The sequence below is a fragment of the Lepidochelys olivacea genome (assembly GCF_965140295.1).
Source record: "Lepidochelys olivacea isolate rLepOli2 genome assembly, chromosome: 7".
Taxonomy (NCBI): domain Eukaryota; kingdom Metazoa; phylum Chordata; order Testudines; family Cheloniidae; genus Lepidochelys; species Lepidochelys olivacea.
Window position 1 is genome coordinate 60,485,294 of NC_140417.1, and position 22,804 is coordinate 60,508,097.

Below are 22,804 nucleotides of genomic sequence, written 5' to 3' on the forward strand. Positions count from 1 at the left end.
GGGCCCGCAGCGTTCGGGCAGGGGCGGGGCCAGATGCGCCTATGACGGCCTTGTTGCTGGGCGATGAGGGATCCCCGCTGGTGGAAGGGTTATCGGGGCGCTGATCTGGTCGTGACGTCTTGGCTCCTCCCGTTACTCCCGGCTCGGCTGAGCGGTCTGGGGGCGGGCTCTGTGAGCGGCCGGAACCGGAAGCTGGCTGGAGGGGGGGGGTTGCGGGTTGCGCGCTCCGGGTCGCTCCCAGTGGCGGCTGGTGGGTTCCGGCGGCGGGATGCGGCTGGCGGCGGGCGCGCTGCGGGCCTGGCGGGAGCGCTTCGATTTCGGCGGCCGGGACGTGGCCGCCTGGTTCCCCGGGCACATGGCCAAAGGTGCGGGGCTGGGCTCCGGCGCTCTGCCCCGGGGGGCCCCGGGCCGGCTCAGGGATTTGCCACAGGAACCGTGTCATCTGCCGGCTTATTGTGACGTGGGGCTCGCTTGTTCTCCCATCGCCCGGCGGGGAGGGGGAGCCGCCTCTGTGCCCGCTGCGGAGCCTGCCGCGCCCCCCTCCGCAGCGTACGCGGGAGCCCGTCCCAGCCCCGAGCAGCGGGTTTGAGTCCGGGGGGGGGGCCCGATGTGATCGGTCCGCGGGGGGGTCTCGTCGCTCTCCAGGGACTAAGCGTGCCCGGGGGGCGGGGCGGGGCTTGCCGGGCTGCGGGGGACCGGACTTGCCGCATTTCAAAGGCGGTAGCCGTGGCCTCACCGGCTCTCGCGATATTTGGGGTCCCGCTGGAAGTCCCGGCTCCTGCAGGTGCCTTATTATGGCCAGGCAGGCTCAGGCCAGGCCTGCGGGGCATCTGCCCGGGGCCTGGCCCGAGCTGCGGGCAGCACTGGCGGGGCTGAGCCAGTCCCTTCCCCTGGCGGCCAGGCTTGGTGGGCACAGCTGACCTGGCTCCACTTCGGCAGGCCTGCGGCGGATGAAGGAGAGGCTGCGCAAGGTGGACTGCCTTATCGAGGTGCACGATGCCCGAATATCCTTCAGTGGCTGGAGCAGGTGGCCTGGCTGCAGCCCTGCCCCCCTGTGCAGCACCTTGTGTAGCCCCTGGGCTGCAATGTCCTCCCAAAGCCGGTCCCCATTGCACTGCACTGCAATGTCCTCACTTCGGTCCCCACTGCCTCCCTCCCTGAAATATTTGTTCAATATCTTCATTAATGACCTGGAGGATGGCATGGACTGCACCCTCAGCAAGTTTGCAGATGACACTAAACTGGGAGGAGTAGTAGATATGCTGGAAGGTAGGGATAGGGTACAGAGGGACCTAGACAGATTAGAGGATTGCGCCAAAAGAAATCTGATGCAGTTCAACAAGGACAAGTGCAGAGTCCTGCACTTAGGACGGGAGAATCCCGTGCACCCATGCTGGGACTGAACAGCTCGGCAGCAGTTCTGCAGAAAAGGACCTAAGGGTTACAGTGGACAAGAAGTTGCCAAGAAGGCTAATGGCATTTTGGGCTGTATAAGTAGGAGTATTGCCAGCAGATCAAGGGATGTGATCATTCCCCTCTATTCAGCATTGGTGAGGCCTCATCTGGAGTACTGTGTCCAGTTTTGGGCCCCACACAAGAAGGATGTGGAAAAATTGGAAAGAGTCCAGCGGAGAGCAACAAAAATGATTAGGGGGCTGGAGCACATGACTTATGAGGAGAGGCTGAGGGAACTGGGATTGTTTAGTCTGCAGAAGAGAAGAATGAGGGGGGGATTTGATAGCTGCTTCTAACTACCTGAAAGGGGGTTCCAAAGAGGATGGATCTAGACTTCTCTGTCATACCAGATGACAGAATGAGGCATAATGGTCTCAAGTTGCAGTGGGGGAGATTCAGGTTGGATATTAGGAAAAACTTTTTCACTAGGAGGGTGGCGAAGCACTGGAATGGGTTACCTAGGGAGGTGGTGGAATCTCCTTCCTGTGAGGTTTTTCAGGTCAGGCTTGACAAAGCCCTGGCTGGGATGATTTGGTTGGGGCTTGGTCCTGCTTTGAGCAGGGGTTTGGACTAGATGACCTCCTGAGGTCCCTTCCAACCCTGATAGTCTATGATTCTTGCAGTGGCACGGTGTGCTGACAGGGCTACAGGAGCCTGCCTTGTGAGTTTGAGAGGTGAGAGTTTGTTTCCGATGGGGCAGAGTTCTGCAGGCTGGGCCCTTTCCCGTCACTGTGGGTATCTCAGTTGTTTGGCTTTCTTAACGGTGGCACATCCCATTCTCGGGCCGGAACCCGGCCTTCCAGGAAGCCCTGGGAATCAGACCTCATCTGCTTGTACTGAACAAAATGGACCTGGCTGATCTGACTCACAAAGCAGTAAGAACCGAGTTTAAAGTCTTTCTCCTCCCACTCTTCACAACCATCCTCCCGTTTAATTCACTGATACAATTTCTTGTAATCTAAAGTAAATGTTTGGGCTGAGGCCAGGTCTACATTGCAATCGTACAGTGGTATAACTATGTGGCTCAGGCATGAAAAATCCACACCCTGAGCAACACAGTCATACAGACCTAACCCCCTTTGCACACAGCTCTATGTCGATAGGAGGGCTTCTCCCGTTGGTTTAGCTAGTGCGCCTCACAGCGGTGGGTTAGTTATGCCGGTGGGAGAAGCTCCCCTGTTTGCATAGTAGCATCTTCACTAAAGCGCTGCAGCGTTTTAAGTATAGACCTGCCCTGATGGTACTAACCACATGGCACCTCCGAGCAGGGCAGCAGGTTTTCTGGAGTTATCATAGGCAATGCCCATCAGTTACAAGGAGCCTTGTGCAGTTGTATTTCCTGTTATCACAGGAGAATTGGGGTTTCTATTGAGAGCGTGGTCCGGTCAAGCTGCTGGCAGGGGAGGCCCTGGCACCAGTCCACGGGTCCATTGATCCGTTGTATAAATGCAGATGGATCTATAGGCCAAATGTGTTAACAGAACCCAACGTTAAACAGTGTTAAACAAGGTTCAGAGTTTGGTATACAGAGGCCTCAGCTTAGTGCCATGGCAAATACACCATGAAACATTCTTTTAATAAAGATCCAGAAGAAAAGAAAAAATAGTTGAAGTGTTTGAAATGGGGAGGTATTAAGTATGGCTTTCAGTTCATCAACATCCCTTGTTCCCTCTTCCTTTAGTCCTCCATCTCCCAGCGCTAGGCTGCGGATGCAGGATGCGGCCAGCATTCCATCAAGATGGCACTAAGGAGATCCAACACCCCCGACTGTCAAACAGGCCACGTCTTTACAGGGCCTGAGCCAGCTGCAGCTCTTTACAGAGACCGTCCAGCTAGGGGCCCCCAGCCACACAGTGGGTGCAGTGGGGGAGAGAGGTTCCCCATGGGCGTCTCCTTCACCCAGCTGGCAGTAATCCCCACTGGTGGTACCTGGCTGTTCAGTGACCTGTGTGGGGCACCCTTGCTGCTGGCTTGATCTGCCACTAGCTCCGTGTTTGAACCATCCCTTTGCACACTGTCTTCTCGGCAGTCTAGCAGTGAGGCTAAGGCCAGAGAGCTGCCCTCCGGGCCAGGGTAGAGGCACCATGGGGCTGGGGTCCTTGTGTGGCAGAGGCAGTGGAATTGTCATTGTTGTCATATACCCCTTGTCCTCGCTTGGCTGAACGATCCTGGATTCAGCCTGCAGTCTCCATTGTAGATAGCATGGCCATGTAACGCTCCCTGGTCCTCACCGCATCCCTGTGAGCTATGGTGTGTTGGCTGAGTGTTGTCATCCCCATTCTACTGATAGGGAAAGGGAGGCATAGAGCAGGGGGGGCACGCACAGGAGCCTGTCTGCTTTTCTGAGCTGGCCAGCATTCATGGTTTCCAGACAGGTAGTGGGGAGCTGAACAGATGTTTGTGTTTTAGCATTGTGTCTTCTCTGCAAATGGTAACTCAGAGCAGATGGCTACAGCACACTTCACCCCAGTTAGCTCCAGCCTGAGCAACCTCACCGTCGTTTTGCCCTGTGTGACTGGGGCAAGGGGTCACCGTGGGCCACTGCATTCTCTAACATGGAAATCTCTCTCATTTCTTGCTAGAGAATTCTGACGCGTTTGGAGCAGGAAGGGCTCAAAAACATCCTCTTCACAAACTGCGTGAAAGATGAAAATGTCAAGAAGGTAACAGCCCCTGTCTCTTCTAACAGCAGTTCCTTTCGGTGTGTGTCCGCTCTACAATGTGACTGCTTGGAGCTGAGGGCAAGCTGCGCTGCGCTCAGCTGTTCAGCGCCCCGGGCGCCTCAGTGAGATCAGGTCCCATTAGTGACTGCCCTACGTTTTTACTACAGGATTCCGCTTTAGCTGATGCCACCTCGGAATTGTTGACTTCAGATCTAAGAGCCCAGCTTGAATCTCTCAGCCCAGGGGAGTTTGTGGTGCTGGCAATTAGAAAGAGCATCTCTTTACTCGTACATTGAGTGCACCTTCCCCTAGGCTTGCTGAGAGACCACTAGGCAGCACTGCCTGCTGGCATCGGTACAGCGTGCTTTTCTGAGCAGTGCCCTAGTGGTGGGCATGGCCGTTGCAGTACATGCAGAAGTAGGATCTGAGCACTCGTGCCAGGGACATCGGGGTCAAGGTTTGATTCTTTTAAATGTTGTTAAAATGACACTAATGCTCATGCAGCCACATCTGTGGCCAAACGCTTCTCTCAGACCTGCAGGGGAGTCCTCAGCTCCCATATTCTGCCCTGCCAGTGGAAGATCTGTGCATGCAGAAGGAGCTCGGTATCAGTTGGCATCCACCCTTTGGAGGGCAGAGGAGAGTCTGCCTTTTATGTGGAACAAAACCACCCCAGTGTGAACATCCCCTGCTTTGCATGCATTAAGGCTGTGCATTAGTTGTTCTCTGAACACACCTGGAAGTGAAAGCTGGCTAGGAAGGGCTCACCCCACTGTGTCTCTGTCCATCCTGTTAGCACCTTCATTTGGAAGCAGTTGCCACTTAAATTTGTGTTAAAGTACAGGCTAGCTGCAGAGAAGTCCCTGGATTTCCCACTAGCTGGTGAGTTGCAGCAGGAGACACGCCTGTCCTGCCAGTGAATTCTGCCTGGCTTCTCATATCAGCACTGTGCTAGCCAGGGAATCTAACGGCAGGTTACTACCCTCTCAGGACAAAGCCACCAGTGCTTTGCTTAACATCTGTCTTTGTATTGCCTTGCAGGTCATCCCTCTCATCACGGATCTGGTCAGCAGCAGCCAGCGCTACCAGAGAGCTGAGGTCAGCTAACGGGCCAGAGTGAGAATGGGGCAAGTGTGTGAGTGAGACCCCCACACTGCTGCCCAGTTCCCCACATGGGCAAAGGGCTTGTCCAGCTGGACACACTGATTGGGAACCTGCACACACATTAGACGTGTAGATGGCACCTGAAGAGGTCCTGGTTCTCAGTGCTGAGCGCCCTCTGTCCCCACGGGAGCCAGCGGGAGTTACAGTGCTCTGATGGCTGCAGGGCCCCCAGCATGCACTCAACTCCTGGGGCTCAGTCTTGCTCCTAGTTACGCGAGAGTCAGTGCTGAGCAGCTGACTCCAGTGGAGTGAATCTGGTTTTCCACGGTCTGAGTGGGAGAAGAGTCTGGCTTCTCTCTTCAGATGGAAACATTCCACTGGTGGCCTGGGCTTCCAGCTGGTCTCTCCGAGGCTGCGCTGAAGCCAGGAGTGTAATGAACTGTGCGAGCCTCCATTCCCTGGCATGTCTGGTTTATGACTTTCGTGGTTTCCATGCAGATCCAAATTAATCTGCCTTGACACTTCCACACTCCTGTTGTTAGCTCTGCCCTGCCTGGTGTGTGGAGGGGGCCGGCTGAACGGGACGGGGAGCCTGGTGTGGTGCCAGCTGGCAGATCTGGGGCCTGGCTGGGTGGGAAGGGGAGCCTGGCGCGGTGCTGCCTGGCATTGCTGCCGAGGGAAGGGGCATCTCATCCATCTCCCTTTCTGTTGTTCCAGAACGTGGAGTACTGCATCATGGTGATTGGGGTGCCCAATGTGGGGAAATCCTCCCTTATCAACTCCATGCGGAGGCTGCATCTCAAAAAGGGTACTTCCTTGTGTGCCTTTCCATTGCGCCCCTCGGTTCGGGGGGAGAGCACCCCCTGCCTGTGGGTCACAAATCCCTGGAGGGCTGGGGGCTTTGAGGTGGCCGTAGGGCGGGTTCATCAGACCTCCTAGTGGTTCAACCCTCTCCTGCAGGGAACTGGCTCTCCCAACTGCTGAACTGGCCCTGCATGCTGCATCTTTTCCCTGGCTGTTCAGTGACCCAAGCTGAGCAGGGCTGGGCTTAGCCAGTGTTTAGCTGGGAGGCCCCGGAGGCAGCAGGGGGAGCTGGGCCCTTGTTCCCCTCTCTGCAGCTGCTCTGCCGTTGCTGTGAAGTTCGATGAGGGATGCAGAGGGGCTGGCAGAGCTCCCTTAGGAGCAGCAAGAGAGAAACCAGGGAGTTCTCTGGGGAACAGGTGCTGGCTGAACGGGGCCTCAGTCCCATGAGGCACACCAGTCAGGGGGATGGCTGGGAGACCTCTTGGGTATGCACAGGGCCCACCCCTGCACCGTGAGGCCAGTGGCAAAGCTCTGTCACTGCCCTGGGAGCAGGCCAGGCCAGAGTGAGCCTTCCTTCTCCAGCTGACTGGGCCTCTCCTTTTCCTGAAGGGAAAGCGTCCCCCGTGGGTGGCGAGCCGGGGATCACCAAGGCCGTGCTTACCCGAATCCAGGTACTATCCTTGGGAGCTGTGCCCCTGAGCATGGCCGGCCGGGGCGCTGTACTGGCCATGGGCAGAGGTGTGTGCGCTTGCATTGTGTAGCTAGTGTGTGCACAGTGCGAGGGGCTGCGTGAGGCCAGTAGCCATTCAATTGAAATGGTCAGAAGGTGGCTGGGTTAAGAGACCCCTGGGACAACACAACATTGGTAGCTTTCAAAGTAACCGTGGGGCACTGCCTGGTTGTGTTCTCCGGGCAAGGCCTCCCAGTCGCTCCATAGTGCTAGAGTATGGGGCTGGGTCCCAGGGACTGCTTGGCCAGGTCCCCAGGGCTGTAATGAAGTGCATGCCAGGATCTGTAGTCTCTGCAAACTGCACTGCTGGTAAAGGTCACCTTTAAAGGAAGTGACCCTAGGTTCGGGCCCCCTCTTAACTGGCTCTAGAAGACCTGCTGGCATCAGGAGGGAGGCGATGTTTATGCAGACTGTCTGACGATTGGGGCCCCTCCAGCAGCCCCAGGGGTGTTGGGGGAGAGCTCTCTAAGGATTCAGCATCCCACCCATTTGGATAAGGGCTGGGAGCTCCGAACCCACCTCCATTCATCCCCCCCAGCAGAGCCAAAGCGCCAGGACCCCACACCTGGTGCGGAACCTTCCTGGGCCTCTTTGCCTGCCAGGACAGGTCCTGGACAGCGCCAGCCCAGTTGGTTCTTTGCGGGTGACCCGGGTAGGAGGGGGCTGGGCTCTGCCCTGCTTTGTGCTTTGCTTTGGCCCTTGGGCTGCTGGCAGGTTGCTGGAGGGACCCTCTGGGGCGGAGCTGGGGTGCCTGGTTGTAATGGGCCATTTCCAGTGCCAGTGTTTGTGCTCCACAGAGTCTCTTCCCTGGGCTGGTGGAGCACAGAGTCGTCGTGCCGTTCCCAAGCCAGCTGGTGGGGTGGGGGTCGGCTCGGAAGTGCCAGCGTCCCCTCCGTTCATGCCGGTGCTGTTCAGAGTGCTGCTTTGGACTCTGCTCTCCGACCCGTACGGCCTCATAACAAGCCTGCTTCCGCCTGTCTAGGTCTCTGAGAGGCCCCTTATGTACCTGCTGGACACGCCTGGAGTGCTGGCTCCGAGAATAGAGAGCGTGGAGACGGGCATGAAGCTGGCCCTGTGCGGTGAGAAGGGCTTTGGAGCTGCAGCTGCTTCTGGCCAGGGCCTGTCCTTACTCGGCTGGGGCTGAGAGAGGAATCCCCGGAACTCATGATCGCGGGCAGGGTGTGGGGGAGGGAGGCACGCTCCACCCAGGCAGCAGGGAGTTGTGGAGGCAGCGTGGGTCCTGCCTTGAGACTTGTTGTTGTTGGGTGCTTGGGCCAGAGCCACTGCCTGTCCCCTACCCTGAGGAGCCCAGCTCGGGACAGGCTACTGCTCCCAGCTGTCTGGAGGAGGGAGCATCACCCAGCGCATGTGCTCCAGCCCAGCTGTCTGCCCTGGCCCTCTCCCCCGCCTGGCCATACTGACTGTGAGCTGCAGCTGGTGAACATCCAGATCAGCTGCTGGGGCTCTCGCCCGGGGCTTGAGGGGGGCACTGTGGGCTCTAGAGCTCAGTAGGAATGGCCCATCTCCCCACCCTGGGGAGTTCTTACTAGGCCAGTGGCTGCCTCCATACTGTGCCTGGCGCTGTGGGCTGGAGCCTGGCTGTGCCCAGGGTGGCCCCGCGGGAGCAGCGCCTTGGAGGTGCCCTGTGCACACAGTCTCAGGTTGGCCAAGCCGGCCCCTGAGCCCTGGAGCCCTGTGGGAGAGGGGTCGAGGCACAGCTCCCAGGCCAGTGCAGAGGGGCTGTCTCTTGGCCTCTGCCCTGCATGGATGGCACTCAGGCTTTGCTCTGTCTCTTATAGGGGCCATCCGGGACCACCTGGTGGGCGAGGACGTCATGGCCGACTACCTGCTGTACACCCTGAACAAGCAGCAGCAGTTCAGGTGAGCACTTCCTGAGCACCTGGCTGCTGTGGGGTCATGGGGTGGAGCTGGCTGGGCTCATGCATTGAGACCCCAGGGTCTTCCCTGGTTGTGGGGGCTGGCTCCTGCCCATGTCTCCCCAGTGCCACCTCTCAGCTCTTGCTTGGAGTCTGCTCTTGTGCATACCATTGGCAGGGAAGCTCCTGCAGCGGGGGCACTCCTTGCCAGAGCGGAGGGTCTGTCCGCTCCTGATGTGAGCCTGGCTGGCGGTGCCCCCGCACTGAGCTGCCAGGAGGGGCTGTAGGAGATGGAGTGGTGCCCAGAACGTGTCATATGCAGAGTGTCACGCTGCATGACTTTGAGGGCCAACCTCAGGGCAGACTGTCAAAAGCAGGGCGACACCCCAGGCTGGTAATATGGTCTCTAATTAGATTGCACCAACCCAGTAACAAGTGTGAACTGAAGAACTAGAACAACCTTACTGTGGAGTCACAGACAGTCCCCTTGGGCTCTCCGGTCTGTCTTGCCACCCAGGCAAGCTGGACTTCATGAAGGCTGGTTGCTCTACATCAAATATCACACAAGATTTGGGTTGCTGCTAGTCCCGTTTGTACCTCAGATCTCATGCCAAAGACAACACTTGTAGCCAAGCCTATGGTAAACTAATGAATGATGCATTAATTAGGAAAAGAAATGCTAGAGCTCTTAGAAGGTTAAAGCAGGCAACCGTATAGACACACATGATGTGTGCCTATGGTTTTTAAAGGTGACAGAGCTGTAGTGATCTGTCAGCACAGAATGTTTAACCCAGGTTGACCCTGCGGATCTCTGCTTCTGTTTTGTGGCTCCAGTCCTGGGAGAGTCAAATGAGATGCACGTTTTTCTCGTTCGCTATTTTTATTTCCTTTGTGGCCTCTTTATGGGTGTGGAAGGGACAATCAACAAAGTCTTTGTATTGTGATGTTCCACAATGGCTCATTTAGTTTTGATAGCCCTGCCTTCTGGGCAGGAGACATCCCTCCTGCAAGGCTCACCATTCCAGAGCGCAAACAGTTTACGGTTACAAAGCAAAAGCTTATTTATCTTAGATCATGTAATAAAGATATTACAAGTGTGATTGATGTGAGCAGCAACTTTCAGACATTTCATAAAAGTCTAAGTTCAGTACCCACCTTGGCCGTACTGACGCACAGGGGAAACAGACCTCGTTTCCAGCAGTGAATTTGTCTGTGCTTGGCTGAGGCCTAAAGCCTTGGCAAGAGCTGGTACCTGTTGAACAAAATGCAGCTCTTGTCCCAGAATCAGCTGAAGCTCTGCTGTACTTTGCTGGTGCCTTCAGTGCTCTCTTCTGGCCGCTGGGAGGCCCAGCGCTCATGGCTTGAAAGGGACAGCCAGCCTCCTTGACAGCGGGTCTGCAGGGGCTTCTGGGTGGCTTTGCCAGTGAAAGCTCCTGCCTAGAAAGGGCAGGTATCAGCCCTGCTGCCCCACGCCAGAGCAGCAAGGTGTTCACTGCCTGAGGCCCCGTAGCCAGCCAGCGCTGGCAGCCGCCCTTGTAGAGTGGCAGCTGGGGACACCGCACAGGTAGGAATGTGCAGAAATCCCTGCGGTCTCTAGGAGGTGGTGGTAGAGCTGCTCGGGTGACTGATGGGGCCGAAAGGAGCCCGGAGGGCCATGGGGCCTGTCTTCTATGCGGCTGGCTGGTCAGCCGGGGCATGGAGGGTGCTGGCCGTACCCCAGAGCAGGCACTGCATGCATTGCAGCCACACCATCCCTCTGCACGCTCCAGAGCACCCTGAGCGCTGCGGCCCCTGGGTGAGGTGCTCTGCACAAGGAAAGCTGCCCTTTGCCCTGACCTGGCTGGTGCTTCTGCCCCTGCCCTTTGGTGCTAACCCGCTCTCGCTGCCCTGGCACAGCTACGTGGAGCGCTATGGGCTGGGAGAGCCCAGTGATGACATCGAGAGCGTGCTCAAGCGGGTGGCACTGAACCTGGGCAAGAAGCACAAAGTGAAGGTGCTCACAGGGACAGGTGAGTGCCCCTGCAGGCCTGGGACCCCGTGGGGGGATGGGTGAGAGCCAGCTGGGGGTGGGGTGGCCCCCCCATACTGGGCAGAGAACCTGGCGGGAGGTGGCTAAGTGCTGTGCCCATGCCACCTGGAGATTCCAAGGGGGGAGGGGAGGACAAGGGAGCCCCCTAGCTGGGTGGGTGGGGGAGAGAAGAGGAATGCCCCACCCACTGCTGGCTGGAGGTGCTGGGGGAGTGCCCCAGCCTGAAGGTGTGCGGGGTGGGGTAGGAGGGCCCCAGCTGCTGCCGACTCAGACCCTCTGTTCAGCGTGATCGCCTCAAGAGGTGTGGCCAGGGCGTGGGACTGGCACGAGGACAGGCAGTGGGGGCTGGCAGGAGTTGCCTGTTGGGGCGATGGAGGCTGGTGACTGTGGGTGGGGGGAGGGAGGATCTCTGAGCCCTGGTGTGTTGTGGGGGAGCCTCTTGTGTCCTTTGCATGGAGCCAGGGCCGTGCAGCGCCCAGGGACCAGCCAGAGCTAGCTCCTTTCCCTCCCCTCCCTCTTGGCCTGCTTTTGGGGCAGTGTCTGTACAGTCTGGAACCCATCGAGGGGATGGGCCATGAGCTCCCCCCTCACCTACAGCCTTTGCCTTCTCTTGTAGGGGACGTGAACGTGATTGCGCCCGACTATCCTGCAGCCGCCTATGAGCTCCTGCGCACCTTCCGCAAGGGGGAGCTGGGCCAGGTGCTGTTGGACTGAGCCCTGCCCAGCCCCCACGCCTGGCTCGGGCTCAGCGGGAGGATGGACCCACCTGCCAGTGCAGGGCACTCGGAGACCTGCCAGTGGGTTCAGCCATTGCCTTGTCCCCTTAGTGCTGCCCACCGAGGGCTGAGAGTGCCTGGCCTCAGGGCGAGCCGCCATCCTCTTGGCCAGGTTGATCATGGCATGGAGGTGGCTCACAGGCAAAGCAGGATGTGGCCGTGCCCAGGCTGTTTCCCTCCTCCTGCCCCATGCACATGCAGCTCTGGGGTTGGTGTGACCAGGGGAGCAGCCCTCATGTGGGTCTGTGTTTGGCTTCCCAGCCAGGGCCCCTGTCATTGCTTGGGTGGGCTCTGCCTGCCCGTCATCCCCAGAGATGACGTGCTATGAACAGACCCTAGCCCAGGGACTCCCCCATCCTCTGTCGGGGGCAGGGAGGTCTCGGGGCAGTTCAGGGCCCTGCCTTTCGCCGGCATAGGTTCATGTTCCTTTGGGCTGTTGCCCCCGTGGGCAGAGCCAGCCTCTGTGTTTCCTGGAAGAACAGATCACCAGGGACCCTTTAAAGAGACATGCTCCTGCTGTGTCCAGGCAAACCCTCGTCTGCTCTGTCACTGCCACAGTGCTGGCAGCCCACTGCTCTCCAGTGCCAGCAAGCCCCAGGTGCTGGGCCTGGACCCTGAGGGCAGGTACAGCGTGTGGTGGCAGCTTAGTTTAAAATAAAAACTGGGGCACATGTAATGAAATCCAAGCCCTCTGCTGCTGGGATTTATTGGCCATTAAATTCAGTTCCACCTTGTCACCACATTGGTATTTATTAACACACCACTGCGTCGCTGGCATTCTCAGAGGCTGGCACTGGGGGCAAGCGTGTGAGCTGGATGTTTGTGCTGCAGTGATCTGTGGGGGGAGCTAAGTGTTGTGATGTGATGTAAATTGTCTTCAAGTTTCAGATACAACCCGAGGGGCAGCAGCAGCTCCCCCCTCTCAAAGCGAGGTGCTAAGGCTCTCTGCACACTCAGGCAGTGTCGCTGTGTCGGTCACACTCAGGGCAGCTCTCCCCTCAGAGCGAGGCGCTCAGGCTCTCTGCACACTCAGGCAGCATTGCCGTATCAGTCATACTCTGGGCAGCTCCCCACCCCCTCGCAGAGCAATGGGCTCAGGCTGTGTCTTACATTCAGGTCACACTTCCATGGTTCCTTTTGCAGGCCCCAGTGGGAGTGATGGAAGCCGAGATTGTGAACATGGTTCTGATGTAAGTGGTGGATCTTGCAATGGCAGGGCTCGTACCTCCCTGCAGACATAGGACAGCTGTTCTCTGGCAGAGGCAGAGAGTGAGTTCCCTGCAGAGCCCCTGAGGGCCCTGCTGTAGTGGGCAGTGGTCTGTCCAAGAGTAGTGTCATTTGCCCCTGTATTTGGGTGGGCAAAGCAAGGACTGAGGGGACAGTGCAGCACCTCTCATGCTGCCCCACAGGAGCTGGCTGCTTTCCCTGTGCAGTTGTCACTAGGCCCCTTGGGGAGTGAAGTAGCTGGGCCCAGCTGAGCTGCCTCCATGTGGGGCTGAGTCTGCCAGGGCAGGGTATCACACAGGCATCCTCCTTGCAGACCAGACTCTGCTTGATCACCGCGTCCGTCAACCTCCCTGAGGTAGGGATCCCTACCAGGAGAGAGCTCCTAAATCCAACAGCTACCCTAGTTCCAAGGGCTGGAAGCAGTGACTGGACAAACTCCAGCTGGAAATAAGGTACACACTTTTAACAGTGAGGCCAATTAACACCTGGAATAGCTGACCAGGCACTTGGGGGATTTTCCATCACATGAAGTCTTCCCACCAGCAGACTCTCCTCCTAGACTTTATTTCCACGTCACTGTGAACACACGTATAAAACCATTACAAACACGGAACATTAAAAACAGGTGAGTGCAAGTACACGGGGCCTCCTGCTTGCTGGGCGAGCTGGCATCAGGCCTGGGAAAGGGGCTGGGGCAGGGCTCTGCATGAGGAGGAGGGGGTGTCATAACTACCCTGTTCACATGCACATACAGCGAGCAGGGGCCTGTCTACACACACTGCCCAAAGCCCAGCCTGCCACACAGGGTGTGGAGGGATCCCCACCAGTCCTAGGGCACTGAGGAACAGCTCAATGCCAATCTACCACCTGCACCCTGCCTCTGGCTGCTGGTGGGTTAAGTGGGAGTGGGGGGAGTTTGGTCCAAAATGTAGAGGGCATTTTTTTAAATAAAAGCTCAGAACCCCTGTGCGCCCAAGTGCAGTGATTCCATGAACAGCCCCCTCCCTGTGCTCTTCAGGGGCCAGAGCCTGTGCGTCTGGGCCAGTGTCAGGCAGCAAACCCCACTGCTTGTGGGGAGGCCAAGCTGTTTGATGGACGGCTGCTAGTGAGCCTGGTGGGTGGAAAGCATGGAGCCTCCTCCCACAGCCTGTGTAGAGCAGGGGGATCTGCACCCCTCCAGGCCGGAGCCCCCTGGATGTTGGGAAGAGCACTCTCCCCCCACCGCCTGTGGAAAAGCTGCAAGGACTGAGACTATATTAACTCCTGGCTGTGTTGGGAAAGGCCCCCTGGCTGCTAGCTAAGGCTGGAGCCAGAGCAGGGCCGGTGACTGGAACTGGCTTCCAACCAATCTGGATCCCCACATAGAATCATAGAGTATCAGGGTTGGAAGGGACCTCAGGAGGTCATCTAGTCCAACCCCCTGCTCAAAGCAGGACCAATCCCCAATTTATGCCACAAATCCCTAAATGGCCCCCCCAGGGATTGAACTCACAACCCTGGGTTTAGCAGGCCAATGCTCAAACCACTGAGCTATCCCTCCCCCCTCAAACATGGATCTGCCTGTTTCCTCCCCTCCCATTTGCACTTCCCCCATCAGCTCCTCGGTCACCTGAGCCCAGTTTCTCCCTCAGCCAGTGCCCAGAGCTCCCTGGCAAACTTGCTGCTGGTACCAGAGGAGTTTCCTGCTGCAGCAGCTTCCCAAACCTACCAGTGGGACAGCAGGCAGCACAGCCGCTGGCCAAGGCCCATGAGCCTCACCCCTGACCCGCCACTGTGGGACACGTGACTGCACTGAGGGCTCTGCCATTTATAGCGCAGAACAGGCTGGGAACCATGGTTGCTGCAGCAGCCAGTAGGGTTGAGCTCTGGCCTGTTGGAGACCTACCACCCAGGTCTGCTGGTGCCACCGGCTTTCCTGTGGGGACTGGCCACTCGAGGAGGAAATGGACACTTGACCAGTGGCTAGACAGCGTGGGAATACGGGACACAGGACTTCTGGTCCTGCTCCTGCTCTTGGAGGGGAGTGTCATCTCATGGTGAGGGACAGGTTAGCCAAAATGCCTATATTTGGCACAGTCACTCTGCCAGGCAGCGTGGCTGAGTTTGGGTTGGCCATGCCAGAGGGTGGAGTGTTAGTCCCACCTTGCTTGAAGTGACCTTGTGCAACCTTCCCATAGTAAGAGGAGGTAGGGTTAATACCTGACTGCCCCTTGGGCCTGGAGTGCAAGGTAGTGGGGGGGAGGGGGCTAGGAGCTGGGGAGTGCAGGCAGTGACTGCAGGCAGGAGAAAGGAGCACTGAGCTTGTGGGCTCCCCCTCCCCCCGCCTGATTGCTCTGCCACCCGCCTTCTGGGCTTCCAACACTGTGTTGTTCTCAAGCTCGAGGGGCCTGCAAAATCAGGGCATTTAGAGCGGGAACTCGTTCTGGGGCCAGTTTCTGACCGATCAGCAGTTCAAATGTCAACGGACCGATTTTCCCGGAACGCCTCTGACATGCCAGTGCTGCGCTGTGATTAGGTGGGGAGGATTTGGGGCTGAGGCACTGTGGTCGTCACGCAAAACCAAGAGACTGACCACCTGGTGTAGGTGCGAACCTGAGCCCACCCTTCCCCATGCTGGCCCTGTGCTGTAACGGGCACCCGCTCCACGGCCCTAGCCAAAGCAGCCGGAATGTTTGCTGGCTGGGACGTGGCGCGGCTGGGTCAGGAACGCAGCACGGCTCTGTGTGGCTGTGCAGCCCGGTCAGGGCAACCCTGCAGGCTGAGCGGCTCCCACGGCAGGGCGATGGCCGGTAGTGCTGTTCGGGCCTTCCCCCCGAGCAGCCTGGCTTGACGGGCCTCGTTTGGGCAGAGAGTTCACGGAAGCCAGTCCGTCCTGCGGGGGTGGGGCGTTGCTGAGGTCCGTGGTGGTCAGACCCCCTCAGCCAACGTCCGGCAGTCTGGGGGGATCCTGTGAGTGGCGAGGAGATGGCAGCTGGGCAAGGAGGGTCCTTGGGTGTGAAGGAGCCAGGGCACTCGTCTCTGGTTTGGGAGCGGCTGGCTCTAATCGTTGCCTCCAGCTGTGGAATCAATGGGCACCATCCTCACCAGCCTGAGCCAGTGCCAGCGGCTGGGGTTCAAAGCAGGGGGAGGTTGGATCCCGCTTCACACCCAGCTCCGGCCCCTCACATGCTCGGACAGGCTGGCCCAGAGTCCCAGATCCCCGCCCCAGGAGATCCTGCTCCACATTGGTACCGGCATAGGAGTGGAGCTGCTTCCCTCACCACGCAGCTTCACCCCAGCCGGCCTTCACCGCAGCCCCCACGGGACACACAAGGCCGCTCCGGCCTCCCTTCCATGTCTCGGCAGGACAGCGGGGCCCCGAGGCAGGGGGCTGGCAGCAGCTCCTTGGGGCTGGGACACATGGCCCTACCCCGGTTTGTGGGCCCAGGCTCTGCCCCTCATGCTCTGCCTTAGCCTGTGGGCCCAAGCCCCGCCCTTCGTGGCACAGGCTAGCAGGGCCGGTGCTTTGGGAAATGTCCATGTCGATCAGCCTGAGTAGGGCCGTCACAAGCAGCAGCGATGGCAGTGCCTGGCAACCTCACGCCACCCACAGCTGCTGCTCTAGGTTCCCCTGCTGCACCACCCGCCCTCACCACAGCCAAGGGCAAAGCCGCAGCGGGATCAGGCCTGGGGCACTGCCCCAGCCGTCTCACTGGCAGCTGCTCCGGCTCCAGCCCGCTGGGCAGCGCAGGCTGCTCCGGCCCCGCAGCAGGCGGGAGAGCCGCTTGGCCTGCAGGAGGCTGGGGCAGATGCAGCTGGACGGGGCTGGTGCTGCCGAGCCCCAGCAGGGTGGTGCCGCTCTGCAGGCTCCAACACGGGGAGGGTCGGTCGGGCGCCACAGGCCCTTACAGGGGAAGGAGCTGGAAGAAGCCAGTCGCCAGACAGAAGGAGATGGCAAGGTGCGCCGTGTCCTGGGCCCCGGCAGCCGAGGTCCACGAGCGGTAGCTGTACACGCCGCTGCCCGTCCTGTTGCCTTCCTGGAACTCGGAGCCATCATCTGGACCAAGCTCCCCAGAGATCCTCATCCTCCTGTGGGCCGCTCCTGCTGCCGCGCCCGCCGCCGCGCCCGCCGCCGCCGCTGCCGCCACCCGCAGCCCCGCTCCCGAGGAGCCGTAGCGAGGGGCAGCCTTGGCCCGGCTGCGGGCCATGCCCCTGCCACGGGCCGCCCCCCGGGCCCCGCCCCGCCCGCCCTTGCAGGTGACGCTGTCGCAAAAGGCGGCGGCCAGCAGGAGGAGCGTCCAGCAGGTGGCGGTGCGTCTTTTCATCCCAGCGCTACCCCCAGCACCTGGAACAAGAGGGACCAAAAGGCACGTCAGCGCCAGGCTCCGGGCGGGGCCGTCAGCACGAGCGGTGCCGTCCCCCGGGGCGGGGAGGGCCAGGTGTGGTGCCAGCGGTCAGGCTGGGCTGCAGGGGACCCATGCCCCTGCCTCGGCCCCTGACTGGAGCTGGGTGCTAATGGCAGAGCCCCGCCTCTACTGGTGCGGCCGGGCCAAATCTGAGCGCAGCTGCGCCCCTGTGCACCAGGTCTCAATGCCACTCAAATTTGGAGCGGCCGGGCAGGTAACCCAGGGCCCTGCCTTAGCAACAGTCTGGCCGTGCCCGGCGTGCTGCCCTGAGTGTTACCCTCCCAGCAGGGATCGGCTGCTGGGCTCTGCCTGGGGCTGGCTGACGTGGGGGGCCCACGGGGACTGGATCCCAGGCAAGCACAGGAACGGCTGCCCCTGAAAGCCAGCCCGGCCAGCCCCAAACTGAACTCTGATTCTGAAATCCCTCCCCCTGCCCCCTGCTCCTCCTGGCCATGATCTACTGCCTCCCACCACCAAGGGAGTGCAGGGGGATGTGGGCAGGCTCCAGGGAATGAGTGGGGTACAGGGGCTGGAGTGGGGTTGGGGGCCTCAGGGAATGTGGAGGGTGCCGGGGCCTGGAGTGGGATTGGGGGGCTCAGGGAATGTGGGGGTGCAAGGGACTGGAGTGGAGTTGGGGGGCTCAGTAACATGGGGGGCTGAGGGCTGCAGGGGTTTGGAGGGCAGGAGAAAACAGTAACCATCACACACTGTTTCACTCAGCCCGGCCAGTCCATCTCCCTGTGCCAGAGGGCCCATTTCCCATGTTCCCCTCCTAGGCACAGCACCCTCAGGGGCTGGGCTGGGGGAGCAGCAGGCAGGGCCTTGCCCTTTGGCTTTGCGAGAGCTCAGGTTTGCCGTGTGTGGCTGGGCTGCGAGGCCCTGACAGGGATCCAGTGCAGAAGAGGCCAGGGCCTGGCTGGGAAGCCAGCCGTGGGTACATGGTGCCCAATCCTCAGGCTGGCAGCAGAGAAGCATGAAGGCAGCGATTTGTCAGACCCTCTGCTGCCGAAGGAGCCGATCCAGAGAGATGGGCACCACCTTGTGCCCCGAGCGCCTATGGCCCAGTCCTGCCAGGCACAGGGCTCCCTCTGTAGAAGCTAATGGGTATGCTCCTGGTAGTATATGTGTGGGGCTCCATTCTGTGTCCTGGCCACCCACGCTCCCACCTGGCCCTTCACATGGGCACTCAGAGCTGCTGGCCCTGCCAGCGGGTTGGCCCCAGGACTCTAGACACAAATCAGTGGTTGTACAAGGCCAGGAATGAAAGGAGGACACCATCAGCTCTTAGCACCCCAAACCCCTGGGAGCCACACTGCTGAAGAATACGAGGCAGCCGGGCTTGGGTGCCATGGGGGCCCCCGGGTACAGCTGGGCTGGGAGCTGCAGGGCAGGGAATGGATGCCCAGGCCTGTAGCCCTGCATATGTGGGCCAAGCTGCACCGTGGCCCTTCATGGAGCCCCCCAGCAGAGGCAGTTTGGAGCTGGCTGCCGAACATTGGCAATAGAGTGAGGGGTGGGGGAGGGGGGAACTGTGCCAAAGAGAAGCCCCTTGAGGACGAGGGGAAAGGGTTGCCTGCCAGGAAGGGGGAGTCAGGCTCAGAAGGGGTGCCTGGCTTCTGGAAGGGGTGAGAGATGGAATAGCAGCATCCCCCACGGCCAGGCTGGGAGTCAGCAATGCCCCGCAGCTGCTGCTCCCCCCTCCCCTGTATCCATGCCAGGCAGCAGAGCTGTGCCCATGCTGATCCCAGCCGCGCCCTCCGCTGAGCGTCAGGCTGCACACAGCACAGGCATTAGCATGCTCGTTTCTAAGCAACGAGAAATAGATTCAGCTCCAGCAGAGCAGCAAACCCCTCCCTCATAGCTAAGGCCTTGGCTTCCCTTGGCACCAGCCCCCCAGGCCGGGCAGGTGAGAGGCCAGGATGCCCATCCAGGTTTCCTGAGGGCTGCAAAACCCCCACCCCATCAGCCAGAGACCCCAGCGCCTCTGTGCAGCTGCTCCGAGGGGGAAATCTGCTCTGTGGCCCTGAGCACCTCAACTCCTGCCTTGTCCCCGCTGGCTCCAGGTGGCCAGCCTGCACAGCCCGCATGGGGCCAGGCCTCTGCCAGATGGTCCCGTTAACGCTGCACGCACCACGCTAGTCTTGGCACTACAGTGCCCCCTTCCCTGCTGGTCCCCCCAGGCCAGCAAGCTGTGGGCATCCCTGTAAGCTCTGCAGCCAGGGCAGAGTCCTCTGCTGGGGCGGGACTGTTCCTTCAGTGCCCCATGCTGGACGCAGCAGCACCTGGCTGGGGCAGGTTGTTCCTCTTGGTTTGGTTTTGCCCGGATGAGAAGAGTCAGTCCCAGTAAGCGGTTACAGTAGCCTCCTAGCCTGAGCCATGCAGGGCCAGCATGCCCACGTCCGCCCCCACACCCCGAGCACGCAGGAGCCCCCTACACCAAGGGGATCCCATCAGCAGTGAGAGCATTAATGGCTCAGGTTGACTTCGAATAGCCCCCCTCGCCCCAGGATGGGCCAGGGTCTTGCTGGTGACCCCACAGCTCACCCAGCTGCCTCCAAACGTGCCAAGCTGCCACTGTTTATAGGCAGGGAGCCAGGAATAGGGGCGGGGAGGGGGCAGGGTTGTGAGGCGGGGAGGGGACAGGGGGTTGAGTGAGGAGCTGGGAGCAAGGGCAGGGTTGTGGGGAGGGGGCTCGGGGGCAGGGTTGTGGGGCAGGGAAGGGACTCGGGGGCAGGGTAGTGGGGCGGGCAGGAGGCTGGGAGCAGGGAGAGGACGGGGCAGAGGCAGGGTTGAGGTGGGGAGGGGATGGGGGCAGGGAGGCCCTGGGAGGCAGGGACAGGGTTGCGGGGCTGGCAGGCCCTGGGAGGCAGGGACAGGGTTGTGGGGCTGGCGCTCTGCAGAGGGGATGGGCCCGGGCCCGGACACCTCACCGCCCGCTGGCCGCAGGGGGTCAGGTCGCCCCAGAGCCACCTGAGCGGAGTCAATCTGCACTCGCTGCCTGCTCCCGCAGCACAGGTAGCCCAGGGCATGGCCCCACTGCACCCGCAGCCACCAGCATCGTGGCAGGGCCAGCCCCGCTCCCCCACTGCATGACCAAGAGGGATACGGACCCTGCCATCCTCTGCAAACACACACACACACACACGCACCCTGCCATGCTTGGCACACACCCCCACACCACCTTCCTCTGCACAAACACACACACACACACTCCACCGTCCTCTGCACACCCACACACCCTGCCATCCTCTGCACACACCCACACAGACACACACTGCTTCCTCTGCACACACACCCCACCATCCTCTGCCCACACACTGCACCATCCTCTGCCCACACACACACACACTCCACCATCCTCTATGCGCACATCCACATGCATGCCACCATCCTCTGCACCCACACCCCCACACCCTGCCATCCTCTGCACACACACCACTATCCTCTGCGTGCACACACACCACCGTCCTCCGTGCATGTGCCATTCTCTGTGCACACCCAAAAACACCCACACAAACTGCCATCCTCTGCACGCACACCCCACACAGACACACCCCCACCATCCTCTAGACATACACACGCTCCCCACCATCCTCTGTGCGCACACACACATCACCATCCTCTGCGCACACACATAGAGAACCCACCATCCTCTGCACACACACACACAACCTGCCTTCCTCTCTCTTGCACACATACCATCCTCTCTGCACAAACATACAAGCACACACATACAACCATCTGCACACACACACCCCACCATCCTGTCTCACACACACACACAGAACCCGCCATCCTCTGCACACACACACACACATCAGCATCCTCTGCACGCACACAGAGAACCCGCCATCCTCTGCACACCCCGGTGCCCACCCCCACCTTCCTCTGCGCGCACACACACACACCATCCTCTCCGCACAAACACACAAACACAGCACACACAGCACACACACACCCTATCCTCTCCGCACAAACACACAAACAGCACACACACACACACACACCCCATCCTCTCCGCACAAACACAGCACACACACACACACACACACCATCCTCTCCGCACAAACACAGCACACACACACACACCATCCTCTGCGCGCGCGCACACACACACAAAGACAGGCAGACACACACACACACAGCTATTGTCCCACGCTGCCTACCGGGCAGGGAGGGGCCAGCCCCGCGGCCGAGGCTCCAGATCCCCCTGGGCTCCGCGCTGCCGATGGGCGCTGCGGGCACGAGGGACCCCCCTGTCCTGGGCTCGGCTCCCGGGTCCCCGGTGCAGAGGCGGCGGCGCGGGCAGCTCCGGTCTCTCCTGCTCCGCCCAGGACTCCTCCCCGCCCAGCGCTACGGGCGGAGCAGGGCGGAGGGAGAGCCGTGTGGTTGGCTGTGGGCGGGGGTTGTGGTGTTCAACGGTGCTGTGTTGGGGGGGGGGGGGTTGCAGTGTGGCACCGGTGCTCTGTTTACGGGGATGCGGTGTGGCATGAGCGCTCTATGTGGGAGGGGTCGTGGTGTGGCACGGGTGCTCTGTGTGGGAGGGGTCGTGGTGTGGCATGGGTGCTCTGTGGGGTGGGTTGTAGTGTGGCACGGGTGCTCAGGGGGATTGTGGTGTGGCACAGGTGGTCGGGGGACTGTGGTGTGGCACGAAGGCTCTGTGTGGGGGGTTGCGGTGTGGCACGGGTGCTCTATGTGGGGGGGGGCTGCGGTGTGGCACGGGTGCTCTGGGGATGTTTGACACGGGTGCTCTGGGGGGAATTGTGGTGTGGCACGGGTGCTTTGTGTGTTGGGGTGCGGTGTGGCACAGTTGCTCTGTGGGGAGGGGTTGCGGTGTGGCATGGGTGCTCTATGTGGGGGGGCTGCGGTGTGGCATGGGTGCTCTATGTGGGGGGGCTGCGGTGTGGCATGGGTGCTCTGTGTGTTGGTTTGCGGTGTGGCACGGCTGCTCTGTGCAGCAGGGATTGTGGTGTGGCACAGGTGATCTGTGTGGGGCGGTTGCAGTGCGGCATGGTTGCTCTGTGTGGGGGGTTGCGGTGTGGCACAGTTGCTCTATATGGGGGTTGTAGTGTCGCATGGGTGCTGTGTGTGTGTGTGTTGGTGCGGTGGGTTCTTATTTTTAGTGACACCCTCATCGTTCCCACAGGATCTTTTTGCCAAGTCCCCACCCACCCCTCCCCCTCTCAGTGCCGCAGACAATGATGAAGATTGGCATCTATATCTGGGGCACGGCTGGATTATACCGCACTATGTGATGGTGGGACTCAGTGTATTTTCAGGGCAATGTATGTGAAGCGGTTGGGATTAGAGGGGGCAGAGAGCTGGGGGGCCCTTTTGGGGGGGAGGAACGGATGGGGGAAGGGGCAGGGGTGAGTGGGGATAGGGCCAGGGAGGGGACATGCAGGCAGGTTGGCAGGGGATTGGTGGGGAGACAGGGCATGCTTCTTTGTCTTCCTCCTGCTACTGCTGGGAGTCCCCCTCCCCCACTATGTTGATGGGGGGCTAGAGGGGGGCTCAGGAATGGTGCAAAGGGGGTTGCAGCTGGGACCTGGCATGTCCTGTGTGCCCAGGCTGGGCTCTTGTGTCTGCTCTGAGACTGGGGCTTGCAGTAGCACTGCTATCTTAGAGGGACAGCCAGCACACCATGAGAGAGACCCAGAGCACGATCTCTTGGGCCTGCGGGGAGGAATTTGCTCTCTTTATTCTTGTGTGCATGGGTGCTTGTGTGTGTGGGTGCACCCATGCATGTGCACA

General features: G+C 60.2%; 2 protein-coding genes across 4 annotated transcripts; one reads left to right on the forward strand and one right to left on the reverse strand.

Annotated features, from left to right (window-relative positions):
* Window positions 1-38: 38 nt before the first annotated feature.
* Window positions 39-12,175, forward strand: MTG1 (mitochondrial ribosome associated GTPase 1). Of its 3 annotated transcripts, none has more exons than XM_084635399.1 (11): window positions 39-171; window positions 940-1,004; window positions 2,226-2,330; window positions 4,038-4,118; window positions 5,160-5,216; window positions 5,940-6,030; window positions 6,636-6,697; window positions 7,739-7,835; window positions 8,556-8,637; window positions 10,530-10,642; window positions 11,279-12,175. In XM_084635399.1, exons 2-11 carry the CDS (start codon window positions 951-953, stop codon window positions 11,374-11,376), a joined length of 840 nt encoding a protein of 279 aa, XP_084491525.1. In that variant the 5' UTR covers window positions 39-171; window positions 940-950; the 3' UTR covers window positions 11,377-12,175. The 3 variants fall into 3 exon arrangements, with proteins under 3 accessions (XP_084491525.1, XP_084491523.1, XP_084491524.1); XM_084635397.1 differs by having other exon boundaries at window positions 63-250; XM_084635398.1 differs by lacking the exon at window positions 39-171 and adding an exon at window positions 206-365.
* Window positions 12,176-13,210: 1,035 nt separating this feature from the next.
* On the reverse strand, window positions 13,211-21,386 carry SPRN (shadow of prion protein). The gene is made up of 2 exons (XM_084635400.1): window positions 21,217-21,386; window positions 13,211-16,989 (listed from the first exon to the last, which is right to left on the reverse strand). The coding sequence occupies exon 2, from the start codon at window positions 16,967-16,969 to the stop codon at window positions 16,550-16,552; it is 420 nt and encodes a 139-aa protein (XP_084491526.1). The 5' UTR covers window positions 16,970-16,989; window positions 21,217-21,386; the 3' UTR covers window positions 13,211-16,549.
* Window positions 21,387-22,804: the final 1,418 nt, after the last annotated feature.